Source organism: Egretta garzetta, unplaced genomic scaffold, assembly GCF_000687185.1.
Source record: "Egretta garzetta isolate BGI_Z169 unplaced genomic scaffold, ASM68718v1 scaffold712, whole genome shotgun sequence".
In the NCBI taxonomy this organism is placed as follows: Eukaryota; Metazoa; Chordata; class Aves; order Pelecaniformes; family Ardeidae; genus Egretta; species Egretta garzetta.
The window spans coordinates 290,512-303,827 of NW_009258883.1; the positions used below are offsets into that span (position 1 = coordinate 290,512).

A 13,316-nucleotide genomic window follows, 5' to 3' on the forward strand; every position below is an offset into this window, starting at 1 on the left:
AGAGTGTGTTTTGTGGTGAAAATAGGAATTCCACAATTTCCTTTACCTGATATTTGTTAGCCATAAGGAAATAACTTTGGTTTTATCATAATTGGGTAATTCTTGTCGCTACTTCTGTCGAACCCCGTATACCCGTATGTGTGTCTGTTACAAGTAAGGTAGAACTTACACGGCCGCACAGGGGAGTTAGCGAGCGTTGTGGCATCAGCTCAGATGTGGTTAGTACACATCGGGAACCGTTTTGGGCTCAGGACTTCCCAGTTCCAATCACATGCAAAAAAAAGTCTGTACCAGAAGTCAGGTAGCACCTGCTATCTTGTTTCTTCTAGCACTCTGAGGAAAACTGCTTCTTTGCCACACCAGAAACTTCCATCTCTGTGTCCAGTGTTTGGTTTCATACCAGCTGCTCTCCTGACTTTCTTCCTTTTGTCCACACTAAGTATAACAGCATAGTTGAAGGCTATGTCTCAAATTCCTTTGAAACTCATTCAGGCCTAGTCAGAAACCACATGTTTAACATCTGGACTTTATGATCTTAAAGGTCCTTTCCAACCTAAACGATTCTGTGATCCTATGATTCTATGTTCTTCAAAGCAAGTTGAAAAAAATGTGAAAAGAAATAATGCTTCTGTGCTAATGTGACTTTGAAATATATTTGCTTTTTCTACGGCATTCTCAGTGTGAGCCATGCAAATGTGGGAATTGAAGATAAGTGCTGCTGCACAGATCTGAAGTCACTGCCTAGAGCTAATCTGCGAAATGCTTTCAGTGAAGCGCTTGGACTGTCGTCTCCTGAGGTTCTTTTGCGTACGCAGCAGACTAACATCTGCACCTCATCCATAGGCACAGAGTTCTGCTAAACCTCTTCAGGCTTGAGAACCTCTGCAACTCCCACCCCCAGCCATGTTTATTGTGTAAGGGAGGAAGGGCCATCAGATTACAAGCATACATGACTTTCAAGAGGTTGGCAAGGAATATTTCACCTTGCAGGGGGAGAAGTGTAAGTAGGCTGGGTGGATAAGACACTCTTTGCTCTTGGGTCTGACAGCACATTAAATCCCTGGCAACTCCTGTGTACTCAGAGGCTGAAAAGTGCTGCTTTATTACATCCTTGTTTAAAGGAAGCAGACATCTTGTGTTTGCTAGGTGCAAAATGTGACTAAAATATGAAAATCGTAAGAACTATTCTTTCACCAAGTGGGCTGGTGGAATTGTGAGAAGTAACTGTATAAAGATTCTGACGTTATGCTGCTGAGGTGCTGTTGAATAGGTAGCTGTGGAGATGTCACATTCCTGCAGTATTTGCTTTGAGGGACATGGGTCCCTGCTAAATCCATAGGATAAAGAAATACACTTACCCACTTTGACTCTTTTCCATGTCTACAAACAAGGCAGAATTCCACATTGTTAACCCTACCATTTCCTACCTGTCAGTTAAAATCAGGTTAAACCTGTTACCAAGACAGTTTGGTGTTTCTGTTGGTTTTGTAGTCCCTGAAAAGTGCTAGCTAGTTCATGTTGGTATACTAACCTGACTGTGGATAGTATTTACTGAGTGGTGCAGCGTTCTTACTCTCACACCATGTCTCTTGCAGACTATTCCTTTTGCCATGGAAGCTGAAGAAACAATGGAATGTATCCAGGAATTCCCTGATCACTATAAAGTTATTTTGGATAGACTGAATGAGCAACGTGAGCAGGACCAGTTTACGGATATTACTCTGATTGTTGATGGTACGTACAGGCCTGAGAACCTTGGTGTACAGAGAGTTCTGAGGGGCTGTGCTGGGGAGCTGTTGGGTTTGTCAGGTCAGCTGTCAAACTGGGCTGCTAACAAATCCTTGGTTCTGTACCGGTGTGTGAGTTGCTTGCAGAGTTTCATTTAAAATCCCAGGGTGAACAGAATCTCCATCAGTGATTAAGAATTTTGGTTCTGCTTCTCCAAACAAGGGGCTAAATATTTTCAGATAGAAGCCCACTTTGAAACTGCTGTGCTATATTTAACATGTTGTCTAAGGATTTCCAAAATATTGTTATAATATTTTTCCCTAACTTGAGCTGACTGTTTGCATACAGAGAACTTGTACAAATATTGTGTTTAACAAAAAAACCCCAAAAAACCAAACCAAAACAAACAAAAAAAGCCCCACCTGGAAATAAGATTACTTCTTGCTTCTTGGGTGTCTGCCTACTGTTTTAATATGTAGTTAAAATAGGGTAGAAGCACTCACTTTTCTTTTTACATGTTCTGAGGGCATAAGTATTAGTTTAAAAGTATGATGGAGACCTAAGTGCTTATTATGTCCTTAGAAAAGGTGGTGTCTGATAGCTCACCTAAGATCGTTTCTTATCCCAAACGTGTCTTAGAACAGATGAGGGTTTCAAGGAAGATAGGCAGTATCCATTAGGACAGACTTAGCTAAAGGAGTGCCACCTGATCTTTAAAAGAACTCACTTGAAGGAAAAGGGTTGTACAGAGTCCGGATTAGAAAAAAGTAAGCAAATGAAGAAAAAAATTACTCTTCGGGAATTGCTACAGTTTAACTGACAGCGCTTGCACTTATCCTGAATGTTTGTTCCCACTCTGGTATTACCAAATCCATGTGTTGAGCTCAAAGCTGGTTTTGTGTGCAGCTGTGTAGTTCTGATCCACGTGGCTTCTTTTATCTCTGTCCCATGGAGCCTTATGAATGTTCATGCCTGTGCCAGGGAGAAGGCAACACAGTGACGGGGAATACACAGTCCGGAAAACAGGAAGAACAGAGCAGAACCGCTTCTGTTCCACAGTGGTGTTTATGCTGGCAGAAGTGGTGATAAAACACGTCAGTCTGTAGGAGCAACTAAAAAGCCAGGAGAACCTGGATAAAACCTGAGAGCTGAGACCAAGACATACAGGAAAAATTTCGCATAGGACTTTCCCATAACTTAAGTATCTGAACAGGGAAACTGGAGTGAGTGAGTCCTCCAGCTGATTGAGTTGCAGACCTTCAACAAGGTCAGTGATGTCAGCAAGGGTGTTGACATGGTGCATGAGATGGGACAGGTCAGCTGCAGTAGTGTCCCATGTTACACAGAGACATACTAAGTGACTGTATGCTGCTGGAATAGATTTGTAGACTGGGTGGTCTCTTTTCTGCATCTGCACTTATTCTGCACTATGAGTGAGGAAGGTGTTATACTAATCCAAAATTTTTGTCTCTCTTTGTAGGTCACCATTTCAAAGCTCATAAGGCTGTTCTTGCTGCCTGTAGCCAGTTCTTCTACAAATTCTTCCAAGATTTCACTCAGGAGCCGTTGGTGGAGATCGAAGGTAATCAGATTTGTGCAGATAAAAACCTTCAGAGTTGTGTGCCCAAGCTGGAAATGAATGTGATATCCTTGGTATGGGCTTACATACCTGCTTGGTCATATCCATTAGCTTCCTAGATCTCAGCTCTTGAGTTGTTCTGAGCCAGCTACCCCCACTAGAAAAAAACTTCCCCTGCAGAAGCATTAAAAAGAAAAAGAACAGCCTTGAATTAAATCTTTTGGAATGGAAAGTGTGAGGTTCTGTGGGTGTTCTTTTCCCCTTTTTTTTTCTTCCCCCCAATGCATGGCTAATGGAGGTCAGGCAGACCTTGTATGTCTTTAGGACTAGCAGTGTGACATACAATCTTTTCCCTGACAACAGCCTATCTGGTCAGGTGAAAAAGGCTGCTAGTGATGGCCAATGGCAGATGCCTTTGCTAGGATACAAGAACAGGATAGACATGGAGCAATGCTTCCCTGGTAGGCAGGGAGAAAACTCCTGAAGCAGTATTTCAGCATCTTGCTGCTCAGAGGTCTCTTGAGACAGATACTGTATTTTTGTGTTTAAATCTATACTTTTTATTATTCAAATGGGGTTTTGTCCATCTTATCCTTCCTTTTATCTTTGTTGTGGCATAACTCTCTAATAGTTCCAGATTCGCATGTTTCTATAGTAGACTTCTTATTCCAACATGAGCCTTTTAAAGGGGTCATCTTTATGAAACTTGCAGCTACAGTGCTGTGAGAAAATTGGTCATCAGGCAAGTGTGCAAGATTCATCAGATAAATGAGCTGAGGAATTGTTAAAAGAAACTGTTGTTTTTCTTGCCTGTGTGCAGGTGTAAGTAACATGGCATTTCGTCACCTAATTGAGTTCACCTATACAGCAAAGCTAATGGTCCAAGGTGAGGAAGAAGCAAATGATGTTTGGAAAGCAGCTGAGTATCTACAGATGTTAGAAGCTATCAAAGCGCTTGAAATCAGGTAAGCGCATAAGCCTCTTTTTCTTCCCAACACTGAAATGTAGAGTCACAGGAATCCTTTTACAAGAGCTGGCCGACAATATTTTGCAGTGCTGTTCCTTATCCTGGAACCTCCTAAACTTGTGTGGGACCACATACTCTTCTACTATAAGGTACGGGTCAGAATTTTACAGCCTAAAAAATGAATGTCATATTCTTTGGGCTGGAACTTGATGTCAAGTGACATGGCTGGTACATGTTGCAGACATTGTAGGGCTGTGACTTTGTGGTGACTAACACCAGGTCTCTGCTATCTGACTGCCCACACCTGATTGACAGCTGGATGTACATTGACAATGAGTATCAGGTAATTAGACCATATTAACAAGCTTGTGCCAGTGTTTTCATTTCATGCAGCTTTCTGCTATTTCTTAGAGAATAAGCAATGACAACAAAAAACTTGTTGCTGCAAAATTAACCTCTCGAACTTCTTGAATGAATGTAACTGTTATAATCAGTTTTACGTGGCATCAATACTTAATCAAATGTTGCTGTGGCGCCTTTTACCTAGTACCAGGACCTGTACTCCATTGCCAAACTCTAACCTGAGAAAAGCAGGTGCCAGTCCCATCGTGCTGGTTTTCTTCCCCTTCCTTCCTTTTCACTTTCACAAAGTGCTGTCACATTCTCATTCTTTCCACATGCCACACTGTTCTGCCAGCATGAAGCAGAGGGAGGGGTAGTGAATGCTCTCAGGATTACGGTTATTCTTGCTTTCTCTTCTAGACCTGCTGAAAGGTCTTTGCATTCAGGCTGGGGAAGGGCTGTTGCTTCCTTTTTAACTCCCCATAGACACATTAGCCAAGGAGAATGGCATTAGCCCCAAGTTCTTGTAGTAGCCAGCTAGCATTTTGCTTAAAAAAAAAAAAAAAACAACAAAAACCTTCATGACATGATACACCAGAAACTTGGTTTTCAACATCAGCATTTCTTCCCAAATTAACTTATTCTGTGGAATGGCAGTAGAGCTGAATATTTTTTATGTATTTTTTTTAATAGGAAGGATATGGGATTGTGTATTTCTAGTCCTACCTTCCAACACCACAAACACCCTACTTTTGACATCATTAAGATCAAGCATGGTACCACCAAAAAAAAAAAATTTTTAACAAAATCAGGAAAAAAAGCAGACCTTAGCTGTCTTCTTGAGGAATTTAAAAGAAACTTGAAACTGAAAAATTATGTTCTATTTAGTATCAGTTTGATTCAGTGTACACTGGTAGAGCTGTTGAATTCAGGTCCATCCATCAAGATAATCTTTCTATCCTGCAATGATTTCCCACTATTGCATAATGTTATACAGTTTGGTTATGCATAATAAACGCTGTAATTCTTATGTTACAAGGAAACAAATGTTTTGCTTAACGAACACACGTGCAAGCCAGTCTCTTCTTAAGAGTTATTTCCATTGTTCATAGATTTTGAAAATTTTTTTGGCAGGGGTTGTTTAGTTTGGTTTGGGGTTTTTTTTTGTTAGAAAGACAATCTTGAGTACCACTGTCAGTCTCTGTTTTCTCCTACACAGTAAGAGGGGGAAGAATTGCAATACAATGCCTCAGTCAGAGCTTTGACTGAAAGGGGTAAGCTTCAGAAACTTCAGCTGAAGTAGAAATGGTTATGGAACTAGCTATTTGTATAATGCATCGAAGAGTTGTACACCACATAGTCTCGACTAGAAAGAAAACAACCAGCTGTTATTCCTGAAAGTGCAGTTGTGTTGTATGTGATTATCCCCATTCTAAGTTTCACACAGTGTGGTCAAGGACAGTAGTCTCCTCTTTGCTGAGCAGATTATTCTTTTGGTACATGATCGTGGAGCTCCTTGTAGTAATGTGCAAAGTAACTGTCACCTTCTAGACATCAGGAATCCAGGCTAACTGTAGTTTAGCTGCTATGTCTTCCTGTGTCTGTAATAGAGTAAGGTGCAGTTTAATAAGCTGTATCCTGCACTAGATCATTGCCACACATCTCTGACACACGACTTATGGATACTGGGCGAAGGCCTTATCTCTCCTATTACTAGAAAATGTGAAAGTTATAGGCAGTAGATTATATGAAAGGATTTGTCAGACTGCAAAGGAAGGTAAAAGCACAGCTTACTCCTGTCAGTCTCATTTGAGGGGAAGACAGTCAGTCATTTTTTGAAAACCAGTAGTAAAACCTCCAGCGCATAAATGCTGTGGATGGTCTTGAAGATGTGACTTGAAAGCATTGGCCCACTGAGCTCTGTCTGTGTTTCAGATGGCATGCTATCCCTGACATCTTGGAGGAAGGGAGCTGTGTGTGTATGATGCAGGGAGAACAGGAACAGAGCTGGGGGTTGTGTTTAAGCCCAGAAAATTAAGTTAGAATACACTTTCTACATCCCAGTGGCTTTTCTTTTTACCTCAGCTGTTAGCTGTGTGCTTTCCTGAAGTACAAGATGTTATAATAATCACTGTGTGAAGTCACAGCTGTAGTGTTTTCTAACAAGCTGTAAGTGCTGCAGGCAATTGCACGCACTCCAGAGCTTAAGAGGTCAATAGTGTGGGAAGGAGTTGAATCATATTTCTGAGTAGGCAGGCCAAAGAACTCCTTCCTTCAGGGAAGTTTTCTTTCCAAGTACAGAATTTCAGAAGTTTCTCAGATAAACCTATGTCATTAGGTTAGCTGGCCTTTCTTCTTCATGGGTGCTTTCTATCATTCAAGCAGAGCTATTTAAAACAGTTTAGGAGCCTTATGTCAACGTTTAACCATGCTATTTTACAGCTCTAAGGAGTATAGATTAAGGACAAATGAGCTTCTGACATGCACACAGATTATGTGATCATTCAGCTTCTTTGAGAAACAACTACAAAGTGTTTGATGCGGAAGCTCAGTATTAGGCAGGAATTGTTATGTCCAAGCTTATGGATTTTAACCATGTTTATGCAAATGCTTTACAGGAACAAAGAAAATTCATCACCCTTAGAATCAAACCAAGCACAAGGTAAAAATAAACCAAAAAAGAGGAAGATAGCTGAAACCTCTAATGTTATCACAGAAACACTGCCATCTGCAGAATCGGAGCCTGTTGAAATTGAGGTTGAGATTGCAGAAGGGACGATTGAGGTGGAAGATGACAGCATGGAAACATTTGAAGAAGTAGCTTCTGCAGAGCAATCCATAAAGTACATACAGACAACGGGTACATCAGATGAATCTGCTTTGGCTCTTTTGGCAGATATCACCAGCAAGTATCGTCAGGGAGAGAGAAAATGCCAGATCCAGGAAGAAGGTGATAGTGCAACTGATCCCTCGTGCAAACAGGTAGAAGGTATTGAAATTGTGGAACTTCAGCTGTCACACGTGAACAATTTATTCCACTGTGAGAAATGTAACCGTTCGTTTAAATTGTTTTACCATTTTAAGGAACACATGAAAACACACTCTACAGAGAGTTACAAGTGTGACATATGCAATAAAAGGTACCTACGAGAGAGTGCTTTGAAACAGCACCTCACCTGTTACCACCTTGATGAAGGTGGCGCCAGCAAGAAGCAAAGACCTGGCAAAAAAATACATATATGCCAGTACTGTGATAAGCAGTTTGACCACTTTGGACATTTTAAAGAGCACCTCCGGAAGCACACAGGTAAGAGTACTGCTGTCATCCTGTCCTTGGGGCCTTGTCTCTAGCTTTTGGGGTTTTTGAATGTTTCGGAGAAATGCAGAATATGCTGAAGAGAACACACGAGTCCTGAGTGCTAGAAATACTTGGCTTCTGGCTACAACTAAAATGCTGGTTTGTCTTTTTGTTTCTTCCGTTTGTTTTGTTTTCCATTGATGTAAACTTTTGAGGGATTGAGGTGGTTAAAAATAGGCACCTAAAGCCAGAAAAAAAATAATGAAGCTTCTCTCTCAAGTCTATTCAATCTTAAAGATTTTTTCAAAGTCATTTCTTAAGGCATGTTTCCTTCTTCAAGAGTACCAAACTGAGGAGCTGTTTTTATTTTCACAATTCTACGAGTAAATGTTTCTGTTGAAATATGATCTGAACTGCGAGCTTCTCAGGGGAATACAGTTTAGAAGGTTTCTTTATCTAACAGAACTTCTGAGCAAGTGCCTATTGATGCATTAGGCATAAAATAACCCCTAACAATTCTCTCTTGTACCATCTTCTTTGGAAAGTTTCACCCCTTGCTTTTGACACCTCATCTATGATTTGCTTTTTTCTTTGTTAATTAACACAGCAAAACATTTCCAGTGACTATAGTACACTTTTTTTTTTTTTTTTTTTTTTTTTTTTTTTTTTTTTTTTTTTACTGTGAAATCTGCCTCTTTGAAATCTGGGTAGCATCTTTTGAGTGCAAAATGGCTTGTGCTCCTTTCTTCTTTCTAATATGGGAGGTTAAGATTCTACTTCTTCATCTCACTGAAAAGTCTACTATCTGAACGGGAACGGAGCATTATACAGTTAACTCTGAATGCAAAATATACATAGGCCTGATCTTCCAGATGTTTTTGTTTTATATATCAGTCATAAGTCATCAGTAAGAATTAAATGGAGGGTAGCAGCCCTATTTCTTTCACAGCTTCTTATTGTTGTTAAAGCCTTTGACTTCTAATTTCTTTGTATCTGTGTATTGGACTGCTGAGTATCGATGTATGACGCTGTGTCCAGTCCAACAACCCCTTAAAATTTGCATTTATAAACAGTGTTGGCAAGCCCTTATCCCCTATGAAGCAAGGAGTGTTTCTCCATTACAAGCAATCCAAATACAAGCTACTTAATAAAAGTCTTTTTCAGAGAAAACTTTGTGGCAGATTAACAGAGTAACCCAAATATCACAATATGTTGGTTGCTGGTGCAATGAAGGATTTTGGGACAAAGAAACTTAGCGTATCACAGGAGGTACAGAGTACTTTCTAAATATATATTGATACAAGTGTGATGCATGGAATCTAATTACTGCTGATTTAGCTTTTTCAAAAGCCTTAAGCTTAAAATCAAACTGGAGACTTCTATTTAACTGTGGTCTCCTAAGGTCAGTGGAAAAAATCCCATTCAGCCAAAGGCTTTCTAAGTTCTGACTTCTGTATAGCACTGGCTGAATGCTAAAATAAAATTAAAAGGCCTGCGAGAAAACGTCCTATGAAGTATTTGATCCTGTTGCTGCTTAATTGCAACACCAGCAATAACATGAAAATAGCAATTGGGGCAGAAATAGACACCTTATTAGTGTTCGTAATTCCTTTTGATGTATAAGTCTGACATTACCAATGGCTACTATCTTTGTCTCAGTAAAAGAAAGGAAGGAGATCTGTGGATTTTCTTTCTCACTCATGTTACAGTGCCTTAAGCAGCTTCTGAGACTCTGAAAAAATACCTCAAAAGTGTCTTGCATGTCATGTAACTCTGAAAGTATTAACAAAATCATCTCCAGAACTTATAAAGAGGGAGGGGGTTTGGTATGATCTAATTATTATCTTTTTTCCCCTTTATGAGAATGGGTAAGATTTCACTTGCCAATTGTAAGTAACACACAGGACAGAAATTCTGCAAGGCTGCACTTAAGTAATGTGTATCTGTTGAGTTCAGTATCTTACAAAAGAGAAGCAATTTCTTCATCAGTTTTAGAATGAAGCTGCTGCTTTCAATATGCTGGTCTAATCCTGATATTTTGCATATATCCCCTAGCAGAAAGACCCACTGAACAGCTTTGATTCCCTCTGATTTTACTGGAAACTTTGACTGCTGAATATTTCTCAAAGTTAGGCCTTCTTCATTGTGATTTTTTTTTTCTTTTTTTTTTTTTCTGTTTACCGAGAGTATGTGTGCTCACATGAGTGAAGGTGGAAGTAAAGGAGTCGTGATGTGCTCCACGCAGCTAAATTAATCTGCCCTTGTCTGAAAATGCTGTAACTGAAGTAATTTGTATACGAACTTCTTAGGAAAAATGAATCAAGGTCTTTGCCATTCTTGGCAAATCTAAAATATGTTTTATAGGAAGTGTCCTTTGAACTGCAAATAACATCTTCCATAGGAGTTAATAAATGGACTGTCTTTACATACCTTGAATAAATGGTCCCAAGAAGTTCATTTGATAAACACCTGCCTTTGGTGTGTTTGTGGGGAAAAAAATAAATAAGTTTACTATTTCTTTGTAAATCAAATCTAAGTAGTGATATGGTGGCTTCAGGGTTATGGTTGAATACCCTCGTATTTCTTACATATTAGGCAAATAAAAGTCACTGTGTTAGTTGTTATGAACTTCTTTGGGTTAAAAAATACTTATTTGGGGCAATCTCCTTCGTGTGGCTGTGGGATTATAAAGGACTAGCACAACAGTGGACTCTCTCCAGTCATAATTTCTGTTCTGTGTGTTACTTAATGATTAGCAAGTGGAATCTCATACCTTCTCATAAAGAGAAAAAAAGATAATCATTAGATCAGGTCAAAAACCTCCCTCTTTGTACAACATCACTTAGATGAGACTAAACTCATAGTTGGATGACGCACGGGGGAGGAGAGGCAAGTTGTCACCTTTAGCATAGGAGTTTAGCCCCCAGCTTGCTGGTGTGTTTCTGAGAAAAGAACGAGGAGAGAAGGCAGCTGGCATGCTCTTTGCATTTTCCATCACTGCTGTGACTGGTGCAGCCCAGGTCGCAGCGTTGATTTGTACTGTGCAAGAAGTCACACAATGTCTTTTGGCCTTTGGATATTGCCACCATTATCTTTGAATTGTCACTTTCAGGCACTTTCGGTGGAGTTATGTCAGAAATTACTGAAGAATTTGAGTAAGAAAAGAATAAATCTGTCCCTGACTGGTGCCTTGCTCCAAGTAACTATTTAAATGTGACCAGATCACAGGGCAGGCCAAGGTCTGTGGTATAAGTTTTCCTCTGTAGTATCCAGTGGTTGCTTGGTAAAACCCATGATTTTTGACGTGCAAGACTGACAGCAGTTCAGCATCCCCTGCATTACTGTGCAACAGTCTTCAAAAACATAGCATTTTGTGACCATTAAGGGGAATGTTCCCACCATTTAACATTTTTCTGTAGCCTTTAGGTGTATAAGTGAGAAGGCTTAATTATATAGGCTACTTGTGGATTTCTTTTGAAAAGCTAGTTAGGAACTTGGGAATATCTTTATTTCTGAAAATACAGGTTTATTGGCTTTCCAGCTCAATAGACAATAACTACTGCATTCCCAAAAATGCAGGTTTTCAAACTAGCAAGGATAGACTCTTATGTTGTTTGCTGAATTGTCTTGGCCTCTTTTGGAGTTTGTTAAGCCATTTGTTCCAGTAGAGATGTTGGTGTCAGTACCTCCGCAGATTAATTATCAGACTTTCAGAAGAAATACACTGTTCCTAATTTTTTATACTTTAGTTTCCTTAAATTTCATTGTGTTTGTGCATGGTGAAATGAGTAAACAGAGACACCAGTTGTTCTTTGTTACTACTTGATGACAGTAACAACAATATACTATTTTGGATGAAAGAAAACAACCTGTTTTCAGCCTGTCCTGCTGTTGTCCTTAGATAGCTTCTGTGTTTGATACCAGGTTTGAAATGAAGGGGCCAAACTAAGAGAAATTTTTATCTTGCTTGTGCCCATTTATGTCCCTCTGTGCTTTCTCTTCACCATATTTTGAGGGGGAGGGTGTGTGGTTTGTTTGTTTTGATACTGATGCATTGTTATTTCATGGTCATTCCATTCCAACTTCTCTTTCCGGAGCTCGGTTTCAGCTCTCAAGCATAAGTTATTGTTCTTGAAAATAAAACTCTGTCTTATTTAAATACTTCTTTCTTCATGTCTTTATTAATGTTGATTCTTTAATTGTAAATATTATCAGATGAAAAGAGAGAAATAGCTGCTATTTCTTTAAGATATTTCATCAGAAAAGTAATCTAATTTCCATAAAAACCTAAATGTACCTTAAATGGTACTGGTAATTGTTACTTTTTTTTCCCCCTAAGTGAGAGTTATGACTCCACGTTAGGGTTTTGCCCTTTTATTTACATAAATAAAGTTTACATAGAATATCTTTCTCTTCTTCTGTAGAATAATCCAGTTGGCCGCATCTTTACAGCATATTTATCAACCTACATAAAAGGGACAGAGGGGAAGAAGAGAGAGCTGACAGAAAACTGTCTGGTTTTATACACTTTAAAAATGCCTGTGTCTGTCTTAACAGGTGAAAAACCATTTGAATGTCCAAACTGCCATGAACGTTTTGCTAGGAATAGCACGCTCAAATGTCACCTGACGGCCTGTCAGTCCGGAGCTGGAGCTAAAAAGGGAAGGAAGAAGCTGTACGAATGTCAGGTGGGTAATGGAAGTATCAGAGTCTAAGGCTAGATACCTCCTTCCTGCGCTGAGGGAGCGTGGGAGTACTGAGCAGGAAAGGCAACAAGAGTGGGTTTGTCTCCAAGAGCTCCTTTTAGTAAAATAAGTAGAAGGATTGCAGTCCTCCACAACATGCAGATAAATTCTTATATCTAAGTAGTTCCATTTAAAATACAGAATTACTGATATGGAGCCTCATAATACTTAGAGACAGTCTTACAGGTAGGTAAGTGTTCATCTGCATTTTACTCATCTTTCTGCTTCCTTTTCAAGGTTCTTGATGCACTTGACCTAGGCCTTCCCTGCTTATGAGCATGCCTCACTAAAGTCCAAAATACAAAGTACTATTTTATTTCCTATTTTATTATTATTCTGTTTGAGACCCAAAATATTGACCGTGTCTGGAAAGTCATTCTAAATTACGATGACAATCTGTAACGTCTTTTAAGCAAATATAAATGCTGTAGATGGATAGCTAGGGTATTTGGTCACTATAAGTAACTGACATTTGAAAAGCTGTTCAGATAAATGTTACATAGCATTTAGAAGCTGATTCTGAAAAGCTAGAAAATACAAGAGCTGACGGTTGTAGCATTTTTATTTGGCATTTTGCTGCCCCATTGCTGTGACAGTCTCAAATAAGGCCACACATCTTTCTCCCTTTCTCTTTCTTTCTTTCTGGTGTGCTCATAC

General features: G+C 39.5%; 1 protein-coding gene across 6 annotated transcripts in view; it reads left to right on the top strand.

Moving 5' to 3' along the window:
* The window catches only part of ZNF131 (zinc finger protein 131), a 19,879-nt gene that overhangs the window by 1,397 nt on the left and 5,166 nt on the right, over nt 1-13,316 (top strand). For 2 of the 6 annotated variants that reach the window (XM_009633859.2, XM_035889494.1), the window contains exons 2-6: nt 1,596-1,734; nt 3,209-3,310; nt 4,128-4,272; nt 7,235-7,923; nt 12,472-12,602. In XM_009633859.2, coding sequence (XP_009632154.2) covers nt 1,596-1,734; nt 3,209-3,310; nt 4,128-4,272; nt 7,235-7,923; nt 12,472-12,602 — 1,206 coding nt within the window. Of the gene's footprint in view, nt 1-679; nt 1,001-1,595; nt 1,735-3,208; nt 3,311-4,127; nt 4,273-4,367; nt 4,424-7,234; nt 7,924-12,471; nt 12,603-13,316 lie in introns of those variants that run through there. The other 4 variants (XM_035889495.1, XM_035889493.1, XM_035889497.1 and 1 more) reach the window with 4 other exon arrangements.